Raw genomic sequence first — 26,275 nt, 5'->3', positions numbered from 1 at the left:
TAAATTTTAAAAAAAAATTTAGCTATTTTTTTTTTAATATTTTCAGATTTTTTTGATATGCTGATATCAAAAATAATTTTTTTAAAATAAAAAACATTATTTTAATGCATTTTTAAGTGAAAAGCATTTTGAATCGTAACCGCTACCACAATCCCAAACACACTAAAAGCGTTTACTGTAGCTTAAGTAATAGCATGCATTGTGACAAAAATCCATTTCCTTATTGGTACGAGTCGCGCCACAATTTCGAGACCCCATCAAGACTTCTAGTGCAAATTGTGCAACAATCTTTGTTGTCATCCTCTAATCGCCATAAAAAGCAGTGACACACCTCATATTTCATCTATGCTTAATTCTAATATGTGTTTGATATTATGATGTTTTTTAAAAATATTTTTTGTTTGAAAATATATCATAATGATTTTTTTTCCCTCCATATTTGATACCAATCCATTAAAAGTATCGAAAAACACTAAAGAAAACATCAATTTTATGCTTTTAAAATACATTCAAAAGCAAAAACTGTCACTTTCAAACACTCACCAATTAGCTAGGCATGTGTGTTGTTGTCTAGCCAACTCTTGTTAAAAAAAAAAAAAAAGACTTATTACATGTAGCATAATTGTTTAATTTATAAGAATGTATTTTTATATTATTCAAAGTAAAATTACAATTGTTATTAAATTATATATTAGCATATCCAAACTTACAAAGACATATAAGCAAAAAATCATAGCGAGTGTACTAAACTTATAATATGTTAAACTTTGACTTAAAATAAAAGTACGTGAAGTACTTGTTAAGGCTATAAGAATTTAATCAAGCTAAAATTTTATTGTTGTCGATGATCAACATTATCAATGGAAGTTGATTATAGATCGTCATATAATATGTTAAACTTTGACTTATTGGCTCCATATGTTTGCTCTAATAAATAAACATCAACAACATTAATTACTTGCTAATTATATATGATACTTAATAGAACATTCATGTTTTTTTTAATAATCAATAATATTCAAATGATCATCCTTTTAACTAGCATTTTTTCATATAGTAATGCTTATCATCATACTAATTCTTTAAAACACTAATTGTTATTCATTTCTTAAAAATAATTATAAACAAAGAATATTATTCAATAGGTAAACAGGTTTACTCAATGTAACATCACACAAGAACATAAATCCATTTAAGGACACAATATTCACTCTCAAGCCTTCATTATCTTGGGTATACTTCCCTACCCTTCCATAATATACTAACTTAAGCATTAAATGTTCTTCTATTCCAATAGGATACTTGTTTCTATAAAGAATAACAAACCTAGAGATAAATCACAAATTCAATCCCAGACACAGTCATGGAACTCAAATTCAATTTGAAGTTATTACGACTTTTTTAGTGGCATTATCTATGGAGAACTGGACAAATGCTAAGCTACTTTATTCTCATCTTACTCTTTATCAAAAGTTTTCTCAATAGCCGATGACTTAAAAACTCCATATCACTATAAAGTAATTGATATTCCTATAATAAGTATTTTAGATCCTTCAAATCTCTAACAAAATTACCCATTAAGTATAAGTGCTCAAAATTGTTGTTCTAATATATAATAACATATTCGCACTCTCATGTTTCTTCAACAAGAAACATAACACCTAGCTATATTGCATTCACAATAGAAACACTCTAGTTCCTTGAAAGAACAAGGTAAAATGATGTACAAGTAAGTAGATATGAAAAGACTTATACTCCATCCTTCTAAAAGAGCCACTCCAGTTGAAAAGTGCTCCTCAATAAGTCTTAACCATACGAATAGTTGACACCAGTAATCTCCTAATGAATCTCACTTGCGTTCTATTTATAAAAAAAAAAAAAAAAACCTAATATGAGATGAGATCAATAATTGAACAAGCTTCTGAGAATGAACATTGTCTTCACTAAGTAAGAGATTCTTTATTTTATCATCGAGTGCTACAAACTCATCTTTCTAAAAATTGTTTGTCCTTCAAGGCTAAATTAAACAACTATGATAGATTTACATATATAAAAGAGCACATACAAATCATCTTGGAGCTTATAACATAAGACAACAACGTTTTATGCAAAGTCCTTCCAACAAAATTTTATGCATATGCTCAGGTAGGGTACCATAGTCTAAAACTTGGCTCCATCCTTAACTTTCATGATATCAACGTCAAACTCATCTACTGCTTTAGTACAAGTATATTACCTAAAAGGAGCACAACTAAACTCTTTACCATCACAAAATAAGAAGATGAGGGCACTAGAACATATCTTTTAAGGTTTAACAAGGAAATGTTGAATGTATATTTTACAATTATTCCTTGTATAAATGACTATATACTCTCTTCAATCAAACTCTCCTCAAAGTGAATCAGGTAAGGGAAAATTATATTCAAATAAAAAATATATATTATGAACTAGTAAGAACACCTTTATTTTCAACAATAGAGAGCAGAATCTTCCAAGCATCAATTCCCTAGCAGCCCTAGTGTGTCTAAAAGGAACACCAAAGGATCCATTTATGAGTAAATGATATTCTTCGAGCTCAAGACCACACCTCTAGCTACCATATGTTATGAGGTGTTGACTTTCATCCAGGGAAACAAATTTGTATGATATCCACCTTTTATGAATAATGAAATGAATATAAAGAACCTCAATAAAGTTTATTTCTTTCACCAAGATAATGAGCATGTTACCAAGAACTGTCGTGCTTTGAAAAAAGAGATAGAAAGATTGATTGTTAGGGGTTACCTCCAATAACTTATAAGAAAAGAAATGCAACTTGAACAAAAAGCAAAAAAGGTCGACATATCCCAACATGCATTTACTCAAGATCAAATAGGTTTTAAGGATTGTATCTTCACTTATATTAGATATTATTTTGAATTTTTCAATGAAAAAATTAAAATTGTTTCTCTAAGTAGTCTTAATATATTTTTTTCATGGTGTTGCTTATCATTATATCTTCAATGAAATCTCCATATTTAACAAAAATCTCCATGTCTTTAATGAAATATTTATGTCTCCAAACAAAATCTTCAAGTAAAATCTTTATGTCTCAAATAAAATTTTCATGTTTTTATATAATGATATCTCATTCTCCATTTTAAAATGTTTTATGTTATAGACGAAATAAACAAGCCAACCTTCTAATAACATGATATATATATATATATATATATATATATATATATAAAAGCCTTTTCTTTTCATTAAATTTCTATTGATTAAGTCTTTCAATACATAAATGTTTAAAGAACTAGAAGGAAAATAATAGTACAAAAAGAAGAAGTGACAATCTTTCCATTTGGACAAACCCAATTGGAAAGGTTTTCCTACTATTTAAGGCTAGCCCAAACAGTAGGATGTCTACTCATTTAGGACAAATTATCCAACCCCATCATTTTAGTACCTCAATAATTGGCCTCGTTCTAGCAAATTTTCAAAGAGTTTAGTGAATTGCACATACCAAAAAAGCATATTATTATCTTTAAGAAAGTTAGTAAAACATTGTACTCTCTTATTCTAATGCATGAATTATTATTATAATGCCAATATCTATCTCCCTCAATCTGTCTCCTTAGAGAACACCTACTTTTTTGCAAATGAATATTTTTCTAAATTTATCTCTTGTCTCCTCATATGACACTTACTTTCTCGTTGTCTCTTTAAAAGGCACCACCTTTCACATCAATCACCATTGAGTGACAATCCTTCCACTAATAGCACAATAAAACACAATAACTAATGACTCTACTTTTTAGGTTACCTACAAGGGAAAACAATTATTCTTTATCGTTACTTTACTCTTCATGAGTTAAGATCAAGTGAACAAGATATATAAATACCTCTTGTCACTAGGTAAACAAGTTCATTCAACAAAACATCACACAAGAACACAAGTCCATTCAATGACATAATATTTGCTCTTTTAAGCCTTCATTTTCTTGGTTATCTTTTCCTTTTCTTTTATAATTTACTAAGTTAAGCATTAAAGGGTCTCTTATTTTGATATAAGACTTGTTTTGAAGAGAATTCCTAGCTTAAAGATAAAACACATATTCAAGCCTAGATACAACCATGAAAAACTCAAGTTCAATATGAGATTTTTATGACTTCATTAGAAATAATGAGATCAACTAGAACAAAAATTCATTTAGTAGTAGAGACAAAGACAAACATGTTTTTATATTTGTCTCTAAGATAGAAACGAACTCAATATTTGTACCTTAAGAAAAAGTATAGAAATGACATGTCTCAAGGACAAAAAAAGATAAAAATTAACTTCCAAAAATATCATTGAAAACATTTTAATGATATTCCAAAAACATAATCCTTTTCTTTTTATCCTACATTTAAAGAAAGGATGGAGGGGAATTGATCCATCAAGATTCAATATTTTTATCAATTTGCTTTCTAAGATGGAGGGGAATTGTTGAAACAACCCCTTGCTAATGAGACCTTTTTATTTCTAGTTTACATAGATTAAATCCCCTTAAAAGTTTGCTAAAGTCTTTTTTTACTGCAAACATAATGTTTTTCTATTTTGCAACAATTTATAGTCATAAACATAGGAACTCCATTATTTATTGAAGAAAGAGAAGATTGATAAATAAAAATATTCTTCATGATCCATTTGGGATTGCACATTACAAAAACAACATTCTCAATCCTCATATTGTACATAAGGCTTGAAAAGGTGGGTTTTATGTATTTTCTTTTCAATTAAACTATGTACATGTTTTTTTTATTGAATCAATCCATAAAACAAATATCAATATATTAAGCTAAGTACATATTTTTTTCCCTACCTTTTACCTTTTTTTTTGTTAATTTCCCTTAAATATTTGTATTATAAATTTCTTTATCATTTCATCAAATTAAAATTGAAGAAAATTAACCAGCTAGAATAGATTATAATTTTTTTCATTTATATCAATAAAACATTAACCAAAGTAAATTAAAAATTATTAGAAATTTATGAGATAAGTAAAAAAAATTTCTAAATTTTCATTTAAAATAAAAAACGTTAATAATTAATAATTTATTTCAAGTTTGATAATAATACACATCAAAAGTAAAACATAATTTTCAATATTTTAATATATCTCGTTCTTCATCAACTAAATAGAATATAAAGACCTTGTACAACTAAACCGAGTAAAACACCTAGCAAACTTATTATGGATGAGTGGGATCAAGCCTAATATAAGAAGAGGCTTTGTTGCATGGCCAGTTTGATAAGAAAAAAAGTATAACTTTATATACAACTATTTGATTGCACTCAAATCAGGATATGACCACAAGCCTTGAAATTAGGCTTAGAAGATACTATTTGAGCCAGCTTCGTTATTTTTATTTTTGGTTTTGGATTTCTAGTTTCATTTCAAATTTTATATTGTTTTTTTTTCTATTTGATTGAAGATTCTGATTTTTCTACCATGTAAATATCAATTACTGATCTATTTAAGAAGTTGTAAACTTGTTTAAAAGGACAAACTATTACACATAAAAAAACAAAAATCAATAATAAAATTCCAATAAGGATTCTTATGTTTGAGATCATTTTTTAGCAAAATGTTGTTAGGTGGTTCGGTTGAATCACTTATATATCATTATTAAATACAACTTTATCTTCATCTATTACTCTTTCATCTCAACTATTTTTTTTTTATTTCAAAATAGTAACTAAATACTAGATTAATCTTGTGAATGCTTCCAACACAGAATTGTAACCCAAGTTTAATGGATAGATTTATAAATAAGGACAACTTTAAATACATGGTATAAATAGGGGTTAGTGTACTCTTGTTTATAGGTCTGAAAACACTCCTTAAAAATCATATAATTATTTAAGGTCTAGTCATAAAATAGTTAATATTATTATGTCTTTAGTCTCACTAGCTCTTACCTCCATCACTTCTTTTAATATATCCCTTATTCAATCTCTTTCCTTACTAAATTCTATATAACTTCTCATGGCTTGGCTAAGCTGTTGGAGTTTGGTAATAGGCTCAGGGTTAGCTATCTCTACACCTATTTCATAAACCATATTTTTCTCTTCTAACTCTTAAGGCTCCTCATCTATTGGTGGAGGTACCTCCTCAACATGTCGAGGTGCGGGTGCAACACCTTTTCTTCTCATATCCAGACTTCAGATTCGATAAATAATCATGTTTTATCATAACAAAGGATAATATATATATATATTATCAAGAAGCATGAACCAATTCATATTAACAACTCAAATATTTATAATATTTGTCATGCATATGAAATATTATCCATTTATCTAACTCAAAAGCCTAACAAACACAAAAACAGATACCAAAAAAAATCCAATTGATGTCTCGCAGGTGAAATATCAGGAATATCTTAATACAAAAAAATATATACTAAAAAACACTTGAAAGGAACATAAAGTCAATTTAATGCTCTTAACATAGGGTCTAACTTATAACCCTATAAATTTAGGAACCAAACTGGTCTTTTTTTCTAAAAAAAACCCAAAAATCAAATGATTTCCTGAAATTTCTAATTCAAAAGAAAAAAAAACATGAAACTTAATAATAATTCACCAATAAAACTCAATTATTCTTCAAAACCCATTTGAAAAACTAAAACTACAACCATGGACTAATCTAGATTTTATCTCAAAACTTTAGAGGTCATTGTTATTTTGTCAAACTTGGAGGACCAAACTAAAAATGTTATAAATTCATAACCATACTAGATTGTACCTATAATCCATCCTTGATTCTATTCAGAATCTTGAATTTTGCTCCAAGGATCAAATTGTAATTTTTCTAAATTTTAAGGACTAAACTATAATTTTCATAAATGAGGGACTAAGATACAATTTCCTCATCCTTAACTCCAAGATACTTCTGTCAAGTATTTCCAGCAAGGGTTTGCCATAATTTCTTAATATCTCTTACACCTAATATATCAATTAAACCAATTAAACTCAAAATCATTATTTCTAACAAAATCATCTAAAAACCAACCAATTAAACCATTAATCATAACAACTAACTCATAATATTCCAATCAACTCATCAATTAAACGTAAAACATAATTTTCAAAACCCTAATCTTCAACAAATTCAAAATCAAAGATAAATACCACAATTATACATAATATTCCAAGACAAAAACATACTACAAAGTATAATCTTACAAATAAAAACTCATAATTACAATATGCTTGAAAGATCAATTTTAGTAGTTTTAATCTTTAAAATTCACTACAAAGCTATGTTCTTTTTCTTTGCCAACAAACATAAATTTCAATAATAGAAAGGGGAAACCTTATTTTTACAAACAAACATTTCAAAATAAAACATAGGTGTACCGAAGTCTTCTAATTGAAAGATATAACCTTATCAGAAGACTAGATCATTAAAAGAGTAACCCAATTTGATCCTTAACAAACCCTACAACCAAATGTCCAACTTAAACAAATAATCTAATACAACGATGGCATGGTTAAACTAACCTTCCCTAGATATTCAACCAATTCTAGATTCTTAGATGAATAATCTTCATCCAATATTATTAATTTAGGAAGAATCTCTAAGATCCACACTATCATAAATATACATTAGCATACATACTCATATAGAAAATCAACCTATGATATTTCTAGTACTAAATTCTAAAATGCAGATTATACCACAAATGTACCCAAACCTTTATATAGAAACCTAGAAAATGACCGACCCACTCTAACAACCTCTCTATTTTTCTTTGTTATAAGGGAATATCCAAAATGAACTAAATATTTTAGAAAAAGAATTTATCATTAATAAAAAAATATTTTGTTGATGATTTTTATAGCAACCATAACTAGAAAAGGAGATATTAGTTTTTCAAAAATTTTCTAATTACAATAAGGAACAAAGCCCCTGTTTAGGAACTAGTAAATGGTTTTCCCATTAAATCTGAATATCTTCCTTTGAGAAACCTCAAAATCCCTCATAAAGACAAAACAATTGAAGTTGTTCCTTACAAATCTTCAAATGAAGATGTTACCACCAATACCAAAGACATTATAAGACAAAACAACTTCACCAACATAAGCCTCAATATCATAGAAAAACAACTAACTATAATAGAAAAACATATTCAGGAGTCTATATTTTCTCTTGTTGAAACTAAAAAACCCGTTAAACAAAAGCTAAAAAACTCAGTTTTCAAACCATATGAAGGCACTAAAGCTATCCAAACTCAAATTCAAAATACCAAAACATATTTTCTTAAAGCCATTAAAGACCATCTTAACCACCCAAGAACCTTTCTCTTCCATCTTAATTGAGACAAATCCAAACCTTATTTTAAGACAAATCAATGTCCTTACCAGAGACCAAGAATTAATCATTGAAGCCATCAAACTCCTTGATGATCCCCAACTATAAAAAAACTTACCTAGACAAACTCTTAAATACTTTTGATATACCATAACTACCACAACATGATAAAAGTCATTCCTTTCTACCTTCAACTGGTATACATATTTATGATCTTACTAAAATCCTAAAAAGAAAAAGAAAAAAAATCCAAACCTTTAGCTACCATTCCAAAATTACAACTTGAAATCAAAACCATCAAGACTGAGCTTAACAACCTTAAACAAGCCCAGCAAAAAAATTCTTCCATATTATAACTACTTTTTAGAAATAGGAAATGATTCGGATTCTGATAAGGAATCAAATTCTAATCATGATATAGAACATGAGCTAAAAGATCATACATTGACAAACATGGAGCATATTCCTAAAGATCTTCTCCATATTTTAATTCAAATTACTTCAAAAAGTATTTCATAAAAATTACCTTGGTTTTTCCAGATGATTTCCAAATAGATATTATTGCCTTATTTGATACATGTGCATATTTAAATTGTATAAAAAAAGAAATAGTTCCAAAATAATTTTTACAAAGTACTTCTAAAAAACTTTCTACAACAAAAAATACTGAATTAGAAATAATAAAAAAAAACTCAAGCATCCATTTCAAACAATGGTTTTTATCTTAAAAGTTTTATTGTTGTTATAAATGATATTAATCATGTTGTTATTCTTAGCAATATTTTCATTGATATGATCACTCTTTACAAAACTGGTCATGAAAGAATTATTTTATAAATCAGTGGTTCAAAACTTATTTTTCCATCTTGTTTTTCCGTTCCTAGAAAAATCAAAACTAGAAATTTTAATTTATTCAAAGCATGTTCTATTCATACTCATCAAATAAACTCTTTGATTTCTAGAAAACAAACTCAACTTGTGCATATGAAACAAAATGTATTTTTAAAAATAACAGAACAAAAATTACAAAACCCTATTTTACAAAAAAAAAAAAAAGAATTTTAGATTTCGAAACCAAAATAAAATTAGAAATTTGTTCTAATTTACCAAAAGCTTTTTGAAAAAAAAAACAAGTGGTTAATCTTCCATACGATAAATTTTTTTAATAAAAAACAAATACCTAAAAAAGTCAGACCTGTCCAGATGAATGTTAAGTGATTAGTACTTGAAAGTGCATTTTTATCAAGGTTTTATATCATCATTTTGCACTTGAAGTATCGATAACTCCCTAACTAAAACATGTTTTATAATAACATATCTAATAATATAAGATACCTTTAATTTATGGTAAATGTTCATCTTAAATGCAGGCCTATCACATAAATGAAAGGATTGGTTGTTCAAATCAAGATCTTGCTTTTGCTCTATCTTTTTATATTTTTTATAATGCTTAAGTTTTGCTTTCATTAATATCTTGTTTATGCTTTTCATTTCCTTTCCTTTACTTAGTTAACTTGTATCTTATTTATATTCTTATCTTGTTTATTTATGTTTCTCTTTTTCATTACGTTTAGCTAAGTTTATTATGTCAAGGTGAAAAGGTTACACTAATGGTGTAATAATAAGTATAATATAAACTCAATATATACTTCAATGCTTCTATCCTAAACAACTTGCTATTAACATGTCTTATCATTTTTATCTTATTAATTCTTAATACCTTGCTTGTTAAATGGTTAATCTAGATTTGTGTTGTATAACACTTGGTACAACAAATGCTTGTCACTTTCATAGCCTAACCGTATGGTATAACCTACAACTTTGTTATGAAAGGAACTTGATTTGCTGTCAACATAAGTTAGCATCATGAATTCTTGACAATATTTAAAAGTATGGTGTTACTAAAATAAGATAATTAATATGATTATGTTAAAAATTTGTAATGAACTATTAAGGATAAATTATTTAATTGGAACCTCCTTTATGTGTGGTTTCCAGTTGATTAATAAAAAGAGTTTATACTATACTTATTTCTAATACTATTAGTGGATCCTCTAACCTTGATAATTATTTTATCATTGTTTAATCCTCATATTAATCTTACATCTTAAAGTCCTCTTTTACTTATTATTGTTATTGTTGTTGTTGTTGTTGTTTATAATTTATATAGTTAACCTCTTCGTGGTTCGACCCCGGTCTTACTAGGTTATTTATTATTTCAACACTCCTACACTTGGGAGAAGACATCAATCTTTTGGTCATGTCATTAAGCTAGAATAACACTACAAACTTGAAATCCATGATTAATAGTCTAAAGATCTTATACAAAAATCTAGATCACTTTGATCATGTGCAACTTTTTATGTCAAAAAATCTGAAATAGAAAGAGGCACACCACGACTCGTCATAAACTACAACCCGTTGAATAAAGCTTTGAAATGGTTAGGTATCCAATTCCAAACAAGAAAGATTTATTGCAAAAATTACATTATGCATTTGTATTCTTGAAATTTGATATGAAATCAGTTTTTTTGGCAAATATAGATTCATCCAAAAGATCATTATAGAAATGCATTTACAGTTCCTTTCGTCCAATATGAATGGAATGTAATGCCATTTGGATTGAAAAATACGCCCTTAGAATTTCAAAGAATCATGAATGATATTTTTAATCCATATTCAAGATTTTGCATAGTTTACATTGCGTGTTTTTTCAAACTCTTTAGAACAACATTATAAACATTTACAAACATTCTTCTATCTAGCAAAGAAAAATGGATTAGTTGTTTCAAAAACTAAGATTTCTCTTTTCCAAACTCTTATTCATTTTCTTGGTCACTATATTTTTTAAGGCACAGTCACACCTATATAGAGATCCCTCATTTCATTACTAAATTTCCTGACAAAAACCAGTTGTAAAGGTTTTTAGGGAGTCTTAACTATATTTTAGACTTATATACAAACATTAGTTGTCTAGCAAATATATTGCATGATAGGTTATGAAGAAATATTATACCATGGTCAAATGAACATTCTAGAATTGTAAAAAAAAAATCAAAAAAACAAGTACAAAAAATCCATTGCTTTCACATAGCCAATCCCCAAACTCCCAAAATGGTTGAAATAGATGTTTCAAAGTTAGGTTATGGTAGTATCCTTAAGCAAGTTCAAAATTTCAAAGCACAAATTCTTCAATTTACATCTGCACATTGAAATAATAGTCAAAAGAATTTATGTAACCATCATAAAAGAAATTCTTTTGATTGTCATGTGCATTACAAAATTTCAGAGTAATTTATTGAACCAAAAGTTTTTTTGCATAATGATTGCAAATTAGCTAAACAAGTTTTATAAAAAGATGTTCAAAACATTGCGTCAAAACAAATTTTCACATAGCTAATCTTGTTATTTCAAGGATTGCCATATAATACATTTGAGGTTTTATAAGATCTCATGGTTTAAAATTCAAACCTGAAGGAAAAATCTTTAAAGATGGTATTGAAGGATCGAGATAAAAAAAATTCCATCTTTAATAGACAAAATATTTTGGAAATTTTTTATAATATATTTATATTTTCTTTTGAAATCCTTTTATTTTGAGTAAAATTGATTTGAGAGTTTTGTAAAGATTAAAACAGGGTTTTAGAGAGGAAGATCTTGTTTTAGTTTTGGAAATTGGTCGAGAAGATTTACCTTTGTGAGAGAATTTATGGCTTATAGTTTGTAGAGCATTTGAAATAGTTCTAGAGCATTTGAAATGGAATATACCAAAGTTTGTAATTGGGAAGAATGAGTTGTTTCTTCCTCCTTGACAACCATATCAATCCATAATTTGATTGGTTTTGCTGAAGAAAGAAATTTTGAAAGGGTTTTTTTTTTTTGTGGGGTTTGGAAATTCTGGTTTTTGTTGTAGGTTTTTTCTCCTATCTCTGGATTTTAGTGGTATTAAGACCTATTTTGGAGAAATTATTTAGTTAGAAAATTAGGTATAGAATTGATATCTCTTTTTATAAATTCTATAAAAAAGTGTAACCAAACTGGTTTCACTAATAGTGGTATTTTGGACCTTTATATGACATTCTTTAACCTTATCCTATGGTTGAAAATGATTACACCTTTTTCAAATAAAATTACAAAGCCACAAAAAGTGAAAAATGATTTCCTCCACCTCTAATTTTATGTTCAAAGTTTTTTGTTTCTTGGGGCTGCTTATGGTACTTTGATTATAATACTCATAATGAATCCCCTATTCTCATCAGATGATTCAAATTTAAATAGTAGAATTCATTTGCAACAGAATTTAAAAGTTTTAAACCTATATTATTCCAATGGTTAAAAGAAAATCAAAAGGTTGAGATTAAGGGACTTAAACCCTCAATCTAAGTTTTAAGCCAAAAAAATCTCATGCTTCAACCTTTTTTGTTGCAACAAAATTCAAAGAAGAATATTTTAAAATCATGATGTTGCTCTTAAAAAGTGATTCAAAATCAAATGTCTATATTTCTTCTTCATCTTCAGAACCCATAATTAATTTAGAAGATGAAAATGAAGATAACTATTTTGGTATTCTTCCTCCTATACAAAAATCCTAGGCACTTCTGCTTGTGTACATATGTGTGTGTGTAAAGAGTTTTTCAAGGTAAAAAATCTTGATGGCCTGTTTTTAATTTTGTTCTTTTTTTTTAAGGGCCTTTATGACCATCTTCTCCTACTTTTTTATACTCCTAATGCAAAGATTTATATCAGCACAAGGAGACAAGTTCTCTTCCACTTGAAAATACAATGAAAAAAACTTTTGGAGGTAGAGACAATGTAGATAGCTACATTAGACAACCTTTCAAAAGCCCAATAATTATAAAATTTTGAAAAAAAATCAATTTTTTCATTATTTTCTCCTATAAATAAGTGGCTCTCTCTTTGTTTAAGGCAAGAGATTTTCTTTAGACAACTCTTGAGCAAAGAAAATCAATATCTCTAAAGAAAAAAACTTTATTTTTCTCCATCTTTGTTATACCAAATTTAATCACAATGTCAAAAAATTCTTGACAATTTGGATAATATTTTTTATATATTTTATCTAAACCATAACAAAAACATAGTCAATAAACTTGTGCTAATTAAGAAGATGTTTGAGAGTGTGGTAACAGTTGTTTTTTTAAATATTTTTTACTTAAAAATATATCCAACTAATATTTCTTTTATTTTTAAAAAAATTATTTTTAATATTAATATATTAAAATAATATAAATAAATAAATAAAATCAATTTTTATTTGATTGGAATCCAAACAAAACAAGGACCGAAAAGCTTTAAGTAACCTATTTAAAATTAAAATAAAAGAGAGAGAGAGAGAGAGAGAGAAGCAGCCAAACAAACGAACCTCCCCTCGTTCCCTTTCACACATCTCCAGATTCTTCATCTCACTTCGTCAGATCAAACTTTAAACTTCAAAAAAGTAATTATCTAAAGATTTACTGTAATAAATAAATAAACATAAACTAAATCCCAATTTCCATAACAGCATGCACACTCTAGTACACAGTCCCTCTGCCACCACCAATATGCTAGACCGAGTACTCTCTTCGCGCCGTGTCACTTCCCACCTTGACGACGCTGAGACGGACGCCTCAACCGACGACTCCAAGACCAAGAAACAGAACCTCTCTTTATTGGCTTCTAATTACCTCTCTCGCTTGTCCCACTTTTGCATATGTCCCACCGCTTGTCTCCTTATCTGTCTCTTATTAGCTGTCATTCTGATCACTTCTCTCGCTTTTCATTCCCGGAGTTTTGTCTGTGTTTCCGATCCGGGATCTCGCGCCGGGTTCTTCGGTCTCGAAGGGCTTGAGTCAGACTTTGGATCACTTGGTGTTCCCTGGTGTAAGTCTCTCTCCCCCTCTCTCGCCCGCCTTTTTCCATTGCTGAATTGTATATACATTTGAAATTATTGGGTGTGTGTGTAAATTTGGATATCTGGGTTGGCGACAGATCTGATTTTGGGTTTGGTTTTGTTAATCGAGTGGCAATTTAGGAGATATGGATCTTGAGTTTGATTATTGTCTCTTTGGTTGCTGAGAAAATGTAGGAATTATAAATATGAAAAATGCGAAGGAATCGATTTCTTTTTTCTTGGCATATTTCAGTAAATGGGTTTGTAGTAAAAAATGAGAATTGGAAACGGGGTTTTCCTTGTTTTTTTATGGAATGTCAGCTCGAATTGGCTAACTGTAAAATTGTAGCATGGGACTAATAGTCTAATTCTAGGTTGATTTGTTCTAAGGTGTTGGCTTTCAGTTCACAAGGTTGGGATTTTTTTTTTGTTTTGTTTTTTGTGCTTGTGCATATCTGTTGTTGTAATGCTTCATTTTGCTGGTTTACTTTTCTGAATGTTGCTCATCTACTTGTAATTACCTCAAAAGGATCTGCATTCCTGTTTCTGTGCGTGCACAAGAGAAAAAAAAAATGTGGTACTATTTTTGGACTAAGAACCCTTGATGCATATTCTGCCCAAATTTCAGTATTTGCGGGTCCCACATGACAGGGACCTGCAACTAGTGAAATCTGAAAGATGCATGTACAAAGGGAGGAATGTTGAAGATAGATATTCCCACATGCATATGTGTGAGAAATAAAGAGAGAGTACAGTGAATTTGGAGGATGTAGGAGAAGATGCTACTTGATCTGATTCAATAAAAGGTTGAACAAGGAAATTCAGATTCTAGCGTAATTGTGTTTACTGTCGAGTTTTACGGCAACATTCATAATTCTCAATCCGACTATTGGATCGGGCTGAAAATTTACCTAGAGTTGCCCGGAATATTGTTTTATGTTGGGCCCTTCTTTTCTTGTGTAGCTAGGATGAATAAGGAATTCTTGAAAAAAAAGGTTTTTGGAACATTAATGAATCCTTATGTTGCAGCTCATTAAAGATCCTTATAGAATTAGAAAATTTTCAAAACAAGATGCAACATCCTTATAGGAAAAGAATCCTTGCCAAATACAAAGTCTACAAGTCAAAAGAAAATAAATAACAAAATTCATACATCTTGTTCTAATGTATATCGCAAGGCCTTCTAAAACTCCGATTGATCTAAAATTTACCCCAACACAGAACAATATTATGGGTAACTCTAGGTAAATTTTTAGCCCGATCCAACGGTCAGATTAATAATTATGATTGTTGCAGTAAAACTGGACAGCAGGGAAAATTACACTAGAATTCAAATTTCCTTTTTCAACCCTTTCTTGGATCACATCACAACTTATCCTCCAAGTCTCCAATTAAAGGGGATGATTTTTGAAGAAGGCTTATTTCTAACCATCACTTCAGTTGATGGTTGAAATTTTTTAGATATTCTAGGGAACTAGTTAATACCCTCAAAACATTTCATTCTAATTTATGGCTACCTCTGCATAATTCATGAAACTTTTTCTGACGTTTCACTGTATGCACTCCACTCTAACAACTCATCACCATTGTTTTGTCTGTAGTTGGTGAAGAATCCATGTATGATAATTTTTGTGAGTTTGGAAAAAAAAAAACTTTTCATCTTCTTGTTTCCTTTCACCATATTATGGAAATTTTTGTTTGCCCAGACTAATCTGATTCACCGTTTTGAGTTTGATGGCATTGGATGCTATATTAAGTTTATTGAAAACCTTAGCTTGAGAATATAATTTGAGTTCTTATCATCCACTCCCATTTGATTTTTGTCCTTGGCAAAAGGCAGATCGAAACATGGAAAAACAGTTCAGTGGACATCCAAGGATTTAATCAAAGGCTTGGAAGAGTTTGTACCAATTTACGAATCTCGCCCTATAAAAAACAACATGTATGGGATGGGTTTTGACCACAGCTTTGGGCTTTGGTTCACTGCAAGGTGGCTGAAGCCAGTTCTAATGATTGAGAGTGGTGCTTTCAAGGGGCATTCCACTTGGGTTCTGCGACAAGCAATGCCAGACACACCTATTATTTCGCTTTCACCCAGGCATCCTGAGAAGTACCTCAAGAAGGGACCTGCATATGTTGATGGTAATTGCACATACTTAGCTGGAAAAGATTTTGTAGATTTTGGAAGTGTTGATTGGAAGAGCATGATGAAAAAACATGGGATTACTGATCTCAGTCGAGTTCTTATCTTTTTTGATGACCATCAAAATGAATTGAAGAGGTACTCATACAATCTGTCTAGTGCTGTTTACCTCTACACATTTTATGCACATGCATGTATTTTACCCTGCTAAATTTGCTCATTGCCAATTTTACTTGATTAATGATTTTATGGGCAGAGTAAAGCAGGCATTGGATGCTGGTTTTCGGCATCTTGTGTTCGAGGATAATTATGATACTGGAACTGGAGATCATTATTCCTTGAGGCAGATATGCGACCAGTCCTATATAAGAGGTGCATGTTCATCCCCTTCTGCTCTAATAATTTCCGTGGTTGCTTTCTTTGCCTTTTTCTGGAAATCCATATTGCAAACATTGTTCTTCTGTTATCTTGAACTGCAAAAGTTTTCATCCTGTGAGGTGAAATGTCACAAAACAAAGAGTAGTGTTTTGTGTCAAAATAATTAGGTTTTAGGAATGCTATGGAAATTGGCCAACAGTTCCAATTGTTCCTGATTTGCAAATTTATTAGCTGCAGGATCTAAACAAAACAAATCTAACTCTCAACTTTGGATTTGATATTTTCTATGAGGCATCTTAAAATATATTTCGGATTAAATTGTAACTGACTCCATCGAAGAATCTTCCCCCCTTGTCCTTTCTTTTTTATTTAATACTAATGCAATCTGCATCTTACTGTGAGTCAGAGATTGAATTGGGTTTTCTGAAAGATCCACTTGTTAAACAAATTTCAGGAGGTGGCCATAGTTGCTTTAGGGACAGTGATGAAGCTAGGATTAGATTGAAAAGGAAGTTGTTCTGGGAGAAGGCAGTTGGTATAGATGAACTATGTGGACCGAATGAAGCATGGTGGGGTGTTGGGGGCTGGATGCGGGATGATTTCAATCACAGTAATAAACCAATTTCCTACGCAGAACATTTTCAGAACAGCAGGTTCATTGAATCAATTCTCGATATTTACTGGGAGCTCCCTCCTGTAGCCGGCCCTTCCCTCACTCATCAAACACGATATGATCCTGCTCGCGCTACCAGTCCTATTGTTGAAGATGGCCGTTATGGCTTGTTCCAGCGGCTGGGATTAAGTAGACTTGATCGCTCTGTATTTAATGGTTATACCCAGATGGTTTATCTTGAAATCTCTGAACAAGAATCTTAAAGCTGTCTAGAATAGATAAGAGATCTTAGTTAGTTTTTCCCTGGACTGAAACGCTAGTTGTTAATATTGATATCTTTTCTCCACGGTTGAAATTGAGCATTTCTAGTTGTTTCTTTATTTTACTATTATTATTTTATGCTGATGCAACTTTCAGATTTACGCCCGCATGCTGTTACATTTGTTTTGATATGTTTTAGCAATTTGTTTGTTAATATCTCCTTCTGCTTACGGTTATTGAATTTATCTTCTCTTTGGCACGAGCCTGTAACTCGGCTAATGCGGCAAGCACTGAAAAATCACTGTCAGTTGACGACACTGTTTGATAGATTAATGAACAGTCCAGGCACAACAGCCAGTTTTCCACCATCACGGCCTCAAATGTAATTTCACACCTCTCATCCTGCCATCAGTAGAGGTCGTCATGGTGGACGTAGTTGCCTACGGAGCTACCTCGAATCAAGAGTGCAAAAGGCTTTCAAACAGGTTTAGGTTGAAAAGTAAATCGATTAAAATGTTGTTGTGGGGATTGAAGCCGGACTTGGTTCGAACGGGGCGCTCTTCTCGAAGAAAAGGAGCCAAGAACAGTTCCCACCATAACCCGCATCGCTTGTTTCATATTGTTTTCCAAGGAAGAGGAACATTTCGGCAAATTACAACAAACCAAATGTAAATAAACAATTGAGAGAGAGCCAAAGACTTGTTACCCACAAGCAATCCATTCATTTACACATTAAAGTACACTTGGAAAAAGAAAAGCTACGAGGAAACAAGGAAGCTAAACAAGCTTAAAATAATTTGGATGCATTATCAATGACATCCAATCTAGTAAGAAGTTTTTCATTTTTTTTTTCATTCACTAAATACTACGATCTTATAAACTCTCCAAACATATGCTTCATGAGCGAAGCGCTCATCACCTGAACACACTATAAGGCTTTCTTAAAATCCAGAAAACATCCTTCTGAAGCTTCATCACTTCACATTAATTACGGTTCTTGCATTTCTCCATGGCCCTTGGGGCTGCAAACAAGTTGATGGACAAAAATCAATTTCAAGAAAAATGCATGCATGTTAATGGACATACAAACAAAACATTAGTTAGATCATCCAATTTGGTTCCTGCATCCGAAAAAATAAAATCAAGACCATAATGGATTATCGGAGTCTTATGCTAAGAGTTCAGCCATGTTTAAAAAATTGGTATGCTAAGAGTTAATTGGAGGAGCAAATATTATAAGCTTTAAATGTAGCATCAAAACGTGGTAGACCTACCAAGTCCAATTGCTTCTGAACCTTTCATGATCCTCAATCTCCTGCATGAGTCGGTGAACATGCTGTCACAGCAAACAACAGTAAAATTAGAAAGGAACAATTTGCAGCTAATGGAGGACAATAAATGGTTTGATACTTAGGTATCAGATGAGAGGATTTTGATCTTTGAACAATGCATTCTAAGGCCTCGTGTGTTTTCAGAGATCAGATCAACTATAATTCAGCTTCAAAACACTTAGGTTCAATTCTGTTAACCAAACCCTACTGTGTTTTCAGAGAACAATTCCTGCAATTTCATCTCGTGAAAAACAAATCATCCAAGGAATTGATTGCAGAACTCTTGAAGTAAAAGAGATGAGGATTGCACTTACTCCCAAGGAACATCACCAACCAGCATCCAATCACCATCCTTGTCTTCAAATGTGAGAACATATTCAGAACCATGTAGATCCTTCAAACAACTCTCAGTTAGGCCATCTCGCGCTGGAAGCCCATGAGAACCACATTGTCCTGAATCATTCATAAATAAACATGAGTCAACAACCTCCAACTTTGACCACCTTATGGTGTATATATAGGTGCATAAATCATAAGGCAGCCTAGTTTAATTGCAGAGTAATCTGGAAATTGCAGTGGGCTAGATATAATCATAACAATTTCATTAATCTTTTCAAGGGAACAAGACCATCAATCAACCATAAAATTCCAATTCCCAGTTATGGAACTGGTTCGTTACAACAGGATAACATGAGAAAATCATTCATTCCTCACAAATCCTTTGGCACAGCTTATAGGCAGTGGCTCTGACAATTGAAAATCTCCTTTCTTGAGTTTTATTACGAGTTAAGCATCTCTATTTTCTGGACCATACAAAAATAGAGCAGGTAACTTTTAACAGAAGTTTAGCCTATGAACCCTATAAGTGAAGGAAGGGAGGGGGGGGAGAAAGCATGATGGAACGAGAGAGGGTACCAATGGTGAAGCAGCCAAACATTTTCTCAAGAGCAGATGAGAGCTCCAGATAATTGCCGTAAGTTTTAAGGTCAACCTTCCTAAGGTATGGAGCACCATCCATGCTAACCTTTACATACAGGTAACCATATCCTGATTTGCCATCAACATCTTCATTGTTCTTCGCCAAACTAGAGGCCATGGTGTTCTTCCGGAATGAGCGAATTGGTGGCCATCCTACCACCTGTGTCCTGTTATGGAAACTTTTGGATCAGCGATTTATCAAAGTTACCCTAACATACAAAGATATGATTGACCAAGACAAGATAAGGCAAAGGTGAACGCTTTTGATTGAAAGAAAAATCAAGCCTGAAAATGAAGAAATAAACTGCACGCAGAAACTCCACAAAGATGAAGAAATACCCACTATTTATTTTCAACAGTTTATGCAAGTACCTCTCAATTATTATATGGGAGGAAAATATAAACTCAACATACAAGTTTCAACCATGATAAATATCCCATAACAGCGACAGCATAAACAAAAAGTTAAACATGAAGCAATATACAGTCATCAACCCCTTCAAAGGAAAAAAAAAAATCCAACCAGAAAATCAGTTTGAACAATATTCAAGAAGGAAAAGACAAAACTTTCAAGAAAATAAATCTAAGGAGCACAAGATTAGGAAGGGAAAGAGAAATCAAATTTAAAGATCACCCCTTTCATTCCTAGGTCCCCCCAAAAACCAAGTTAATTACACTCAACTGAGCTGTATGCAACCCTCTGATTAAAGCTGAGGTTAGTGATTCCATTTATCTTTCTCGAGACAAAAAAAATAAAAAACATTCTAATATAGTTTGATTTGCTCACAGCTGCATTTTCTTGGAACTAATGGTTTGATTTTCTTCCTCTATCCCACAATTCGGCCAACAATCAAATACAGTAACAAACACAAAGTATCGAACCAAAAGACAAACCAACAAAGAAAATAACTCCTAAAGCAGAAAGGCAATCAACGCCAGCTTACTTTGCAGCAGGAGCACTGCTGTTCTCATTTGCAGCAGCCACTTGGCTGTTTTTCTCTTGAACTGGCTTTGGAGATTGAGCAACATCTTTCTTCGCAGGTCCCGCTACCCGAGGTTTATGGGGGTTGCCATTATCGCCTCTGGGAGAGAACAGAACAGCTCCTTTATTCAAATCAACCTCAGATCCATTACCACCAGAGAAAACCCATTTCCCAGTAGACCCATCAATGGCATCTGAGAAAACTCTCTTAGCCCCTGACACTAAATTCTTTACTGGGATAAGAGAATAAGCATTAGTGTTGTTGGTGTCAATATCTTTTCCAACAAGAGACACGCCAGCTGCGGGTACTGTTGGTTTTCTCTCTGGAGACTGAGACCCTGGCAAGCCAAGCCTTAGCTCAGTTTCTTTCATGTTGAGAGAAGTATTGTTATTTTTGTTGTTGTTGTTGCTGCTGCTGTTGTTTTTCTCTTCAGTTGAGAGGGTAGAGGAGGAAGTAGAGGAAGAGGAGAGCTTTTCAGAGATATTTTCCATTGAAGGAGTCTCTGACAAGCCTATGTAATCATGTTCCTTTGGTAAAGAATACATCAAAGTTGGTCACAGAAGTAGTGAAAATATGGACCACAAAAGAAGCATGAGAAGTTTATGAACAAGAAGGAGAGAACAGAATGGTTTCACAGAGAGAGAGAGAGGAGGCGGTATGGTTGATTCGCTTCTGCAAGTGCTGGTTTTTGTTAATGCAGAAAAGAACTTTCATTGCCTTTTCTGTAGCTGCTTTGCCTTCCCTTTTTTGTGATATTAAAAATACGAAAACAAATACTATAAATATTTGCTTTCTGTTAAGATATTTTTTTTATGCGTCAGATTCTGTTAGCAAGAATTAGCAAATTTTATTGAGAAATTTACTATGTTTATAGTAGTGTTTTATTAGTTCATAAATATAATTAGGAGAGAATTTTTAAGATATGGGTGAATTTTGTGTATATGTGTGTGTGAGTGATTTTCTTCAAAATTAATTTAAAAAAATAACTAATAACATATTACTAGTTATTTTTTAAATACCATAATTTTTTTTTATTTTTCAATTTGTAATAGAGTTATTCTGATTATTAAGCGATATGCTGATAAATACATTGCAGTACTCTAATTAATTCAAATATAATAAATCTTTACTAGATATTTGTTATTGTTATGTTGCGAGTTATATTTAAAATAATAAAAATAAAAAAAATATTCATGTTGTAGGGAATCTTTTGGCAACGTTACTAAACTCAACCTAGTTGGTTAATTTTTAAATTTTTTAACTCGACTTCTTATTTAATTCGGGTTTAAATTAAACTAAATGAAACTTGCTTTGACATAACCCAAATAATTTGATGGGTCCAAAGACAACCTAACAAACCTGCAGCTTGTGTCATGGAATTAAATAGGTCTAATAACTTTGTTTTTTTTTTAATTATTTTTTGTTTAATTATATGATAAAAAATAGATACTCACAAAATTGAGCATCAATTCAATATTGAGATATTTATTTAAGATTGTAATAATCTTATAGAAAATGTTAAAACAAGTTATGAAATCAAATTCTCAATCAATCCAAGTTAACACATCAAACTTGTGATCCGGATCATAAACTCCACATGGTTTAGTAACTTTGTTTTTTTCTGAAATTATTTTTTATTTAATTATACAACAACAAAAATAGACATTCAAAAAATTAACTAGATAACCAAATTCCAAGACATTTGATTGAAACCAGGATAAATCCAAAGAAAGAAAATCAAAATAAATTATAGAGACAAATTCAAAATAAACCAAAAATGTTAAAGGATAAAAATTAAAAAAAAAAAACCAAGAAAACCTAATTTTGAAGAATAAAATTTAAAAGAATCAAATGACACAAAAAAAAAAGCTAGGTGTGCGAGTCCTGGGTGACTTAACATACTTGGGCCCTTTTTAAAAAAAAATCAATAGAAAAAAAATGAAGAAGAAACAAACAACATGTTCGCTACATGGGAAAAACGACGCATCATTTCTAATTCACCTTGAACTAGTTCAGCTAGCTGAGAAATTAGGCCTCCCATTTTTTAACCTAGAAAAGGAATTTTGAAAAATCTTTTAGCCCAAAAACACCTAAGAAACACTCTAGATACCTCAATAAGCCCATTTATAGCATAAATTAGCAAAAACATTGATTAAAAAAATGAAAAATCAGCTTGAATTCAAAAAAAAATTCAAGACACGATCTAATTTTTCATGCAAGATTAAGGTTAAAACTTTCCTTACAAAATAAAATTTATTAACACTAAAATTGATCTTTTTTTATATTTGAAATGTAGGTCATTCGATGACTTTCTCTCTCCTTCGCAACAACCTCATTCTCTCTCTTCCCTCAAACTTAGGGATTGATATATGAAAAAAAAAATATGAAGTTTTGGAATAGAGCTTAAAATATTCAAACTAAAAGGACAAAAAATGAAGTTTAAAAAATCCCATGTGCTATTTTCTCAAATAAGGCACCAAATGAACAGTTAATAAAATAAAAAACATTTTTGTTCCATTGTCAAATTTGATCCTTTTTTTTAATTTTTTTAAAATTATTTTTTAGAATCAAGCATCAACCCAATATTAGAAATTTTTTTAAACACTATAATAACATTATAGAAAACAAATCAAAATAATTTATCAAGCCTAATTCCTAATCAATGCAATGTGCAAGCATGAAATTGAAAAACAACCAACCAAACCGATTTTTTTTGCAAATCAAGTACCAATATAATATTGGAAGGATTTTTTTTAATTCCGCAATAACTTGATGGAAAGCAAACAAAACAAATTGTCAAAAGCAATCTCCAATCAACACAACGTCAAATGATAAATTTAAAAACAATTTAACAAGGTTAATATTTTTTAAAACATGAAAACAAAAGTCGAACAAAATACTAAGCTCAACCTACATTATTCCTTATTCCTAGGGACCTCTTTTTTGTCTTAAAAGCATCATCTTAGGTTCACATCAGTTTCTAAAACTAGAAGGCACAACGACCTATCTCTTAAAATTCAAGTTTTCAAAAACTGACACTAACTTGGTGACAACACATTGACTCATTATTGAATTTGTTTTGAGAGTTTCTTTTAAAACATGCCAGACTATGTCAATCCTTAAAAACTAGGAGATACGTTTACCTAATTATTAAAACCCAACATTTATATATAAAAAAATGGTGAAAACTTATTGATGTTATTTTTATTCATTTTTGAAATTAAATATTTACATACCTTAATGGGTGAAAAATATGGATCGAGGTTGAGAGAGAATTGTTTCAATTTGATTTTGAGTTTTTGAAACTGTTTAGTAGTTTTTTAGGGTTATAAAAAGTTTATTTAGCTTCTTAAAATGTTTATTATGTCAACTAAATTGAAAATGGGTTTTATATTTCAAAAAACACTAGCTTGATTTTTCAGCTATCTCTTTTATTTTTTAAAACTAAACCAGTAGATGTATTGTCTATTTTTTAAAAAAATAATGCCCTTAAACATAAAAAAGAGAGAGAGAGACTAGACACAGAAGCTTAGCCTTGTACGCTCATAAGCTCTAGGCCTTCCTTTATTTGGCTGAATCTTTTATGTCTAGGCACTTAGCATTTTTTATGATTTGTTTTTGTTGATATACATTGTAAATAAAATACCTAGCATGATACTTAAATTATTTTCAATTTTGGCATAATTTTTATAAAAACATTATACATTTTTATATTTCAAAAAACATCAACTTGATTTTCCAGCCACCTTTTTTATTTTTGAAAACTAAAATAGTAGACGTATTGTCTATTTTTTTTTTTTAAATAATGGCCGTAAACATAAAAATAAAATAAAATAAAGAGACTAGACATGCGGACTTAGCCTTGCACGCTCAATAAGATCTAGGCTTTTTTTTTATTGGGTTGAATCTTTTATGTCTAAGAACCTAGCATTTTCTATTATTTGTTTTTGTTGAAATACATTGTAAATAAAGTACCTAGCATGATACTTAAATTATTGTTCAATTTTGGCATAATTGTTATAAAAACATTATACATTTAAATGGGAACGTTAAATTATTATTATTATTATTATTATTATATGCCCAATATGAGAAGAAAAAAAAAAAAACTTGTTCATGAATATTAAATGAGTATAGAACTTATGTTTTTTTATTTTATTTTCAAATAGATTTTGACATTACTTTATTACTTAATAATTTTTTCGCTTTCAATCATGAGTAAGGATAATGAGGCATTATTTTAAAATTTTTGTATATTAAAACTTGCTTTTAAAATCAAGATGAGTTTTTATTTAAAAAAAGTACTTCTGATTGAAAAAACATACTTTTATTTAAATAATAAATATATGTATTAATAAAGCAATGGAGTTTAGATTAGAGAGATATATTTTTCCTCCATATTTCAAATAATTAAATATTTTGATGAACCTTAATTTTTATTGTCGCGGCCTTTTATTAAAAAAGCATGTTGGTAATAAAATATAATGCCATTATTTTAAAGAGAATCATGGTTTTTTATGAGACTATTAATTGTTTTATGAATAATTACTTATTAGGCTTATATACAAAAACTTTAAAACAACTTATTAATTAATATTGTATAGGAATGAATATATATATATATATATATATATATTAAATAAAACTTGCTTTTGGAGTTGTAATAAGTTTTTTTCCCTTGAAAATTAATATTTCTCGTAAAAAAAAAGAATGTTTTCGTTAAAACAACAAAGAAAATGAATTAATAAAAAATTAGTTTTTCATTAAATATGTGTATTTTTCTCTTTGGTTTAAATCATTTTAGTATTTTCTAAACACTTTTTCTTATTGCTGTTACTTTCTATTCGATAGACTATGATGCTAATAAGAAAATAATTTTGTTGTTAAAAAAATAAAATTACAAGTATTAGAAAAAGAAAATTTTTTAAAATAAAAATACTTTTATCCTTCATAATATTTTTAATTGTTATCATGTGAATGTATATTTTTATAACTTAAGCCAAATGTTTGTTTGGTGAGTTAACCTCAATTTAAAATATTGTTATTTTAGATTTTTTTTATATAAAAAACATTAAATCAACATATATTTAGATTTATTTTTAGGAAAGAATCAAACAATATTCTAATTAGTTCAATTTAATTATTAATACATTTGTAAAATTGACTATATTATATTGAATGACCTCTCATCTAGTTTAATTTAAAACTCATCAAAAGCTAAAAAAAAATTATTTTAATATAAATAGTAATTAAAAATTAAGGGTTAAAATCAATGCAAAAATAAAATAAAACTAATTGAAGAGAAACTAAATTGAAGAAACAAATTAATCAAAAACAAATATTAATAAGAAATTAA

General features: G+C 30.0%; 2 protein-coding genes across 2 annotated transcripts; one reads left to right on the top strand and one right to left on the bottom strand.

Moving 5' to 3' along the window:
* Window positions 1–13,684: 13,684 nt before the first annotated feature.
* LOC118046198 (uncharacterized) lies at window positions 13,685–17,788 on the top strand. Its single transcript, XM_035054999.2, has 4 exons — window positions 13,685–14,222; window positions 16,069–16,513; window positions 16,632–16,747; window positions 17,208–17,788. Exons 1-4 carry the CDS (start codon window positions 13,865–13,867, stop codon window positions 17,627–17,629), a joined length of 1,341 nt encoding a protein of 446 aa, XP_034910890.1. The 5' UTR covers window positions 13,685–13,864; the 3' UTR covers window positions 17,630–17,788.
* Window positions 17,789–18,315: 527 nt separating this feature from the next.
* LOC118046200 (auxin-responsive protein IAA27) lies at window positions 18,316–21,670 on the bottom strand. Its single transcript, XM_035055000.2, has 5 exons — window positions 20,881–21,670; window positions 19,874–20,103; window positions 19,273–19,411; window positions 18,902–18,963; window positions 18,316–18,649 (listed from the first exon to the last, which is right to left on the bottom strand). The coding sequence occupies exons 1-5, from the start codon at window positions 21,462–21,464 to the stop codon at window positions 18,612–18,614; spliced, it is 1,053 nt and encodes a 350-aa protein (XP_034910891.1). The 5' UTR covers window positions 21,465–21,670; the 3' UTR covers window positions 18,316–18,611.
* Window positions 21,671–26,275: the final 4,605 nt, after the last annotated feature.

Source organism: Populus alba, chromosome 1, assembly GCF_005239225.2.
Source record: "Populus alba chromosome 1, ASM523922v2, whole genome shotgun sequence".
In the NCBI taxonomy this organism is placed as follows: Eukaryota; Viridiplantae; Streptophyta; class Magnoliopsida; order Malpighiales; family Salicaceae; genus Populus; species Populus alba.
The sequence above is the reverse complement of the archived record's forward strand: the minus strand, read 5'-3'. Positions and strand labels throughout refer to the sequence as shown.

Excerpts from the sequence above, each read along its gene's own strand:
- LOC118046198 (XM_035054999.2), top strand. The coding sequence starts at position 13,865 with ATGCACACTCTAGTACACAGTCCCTCTGCCACCACCAATATGCTAGAC. Across the intron at positions 16,514-16,631 it reads CATCAAAATGAATTGAAGAG|AGTAAAGCAGGCATTGGATG; the intron begins GTACTCATACAA and ends TTTTATGGGCAG. Across the intron at positions 16,748-17,207 it reads CGACCAGTCCTATATAAGAG|GAGGTGGCCATAGTTGCTTT; the intron begins GTGCATGTTCAT and ends AACAAATTTCAG.
- LOC118046200 (XM_035055000.2), bottom strand. The coding sequence starts at position 21,464 with ATGTATTCTTTACCAAAGGAACATGATTACATAGGCTTGTCAGAGACT. Across the intron at positions 19,412-19,873 it reads GTTTGGCTGCTTCACCATTG|GACAATGTGGTTCTCATGGG; the intron begins GTACCCTCTCTC and ends TGAATGATTCAG. Across the intron at positions 18,650-18,901 it reads TTCAGAAGCAATTGGACTTG|CCCCAAGGGCCATGGAGAAA; the intron begins GTAGGTCTACCA and ends ACTTGTTTGCAG.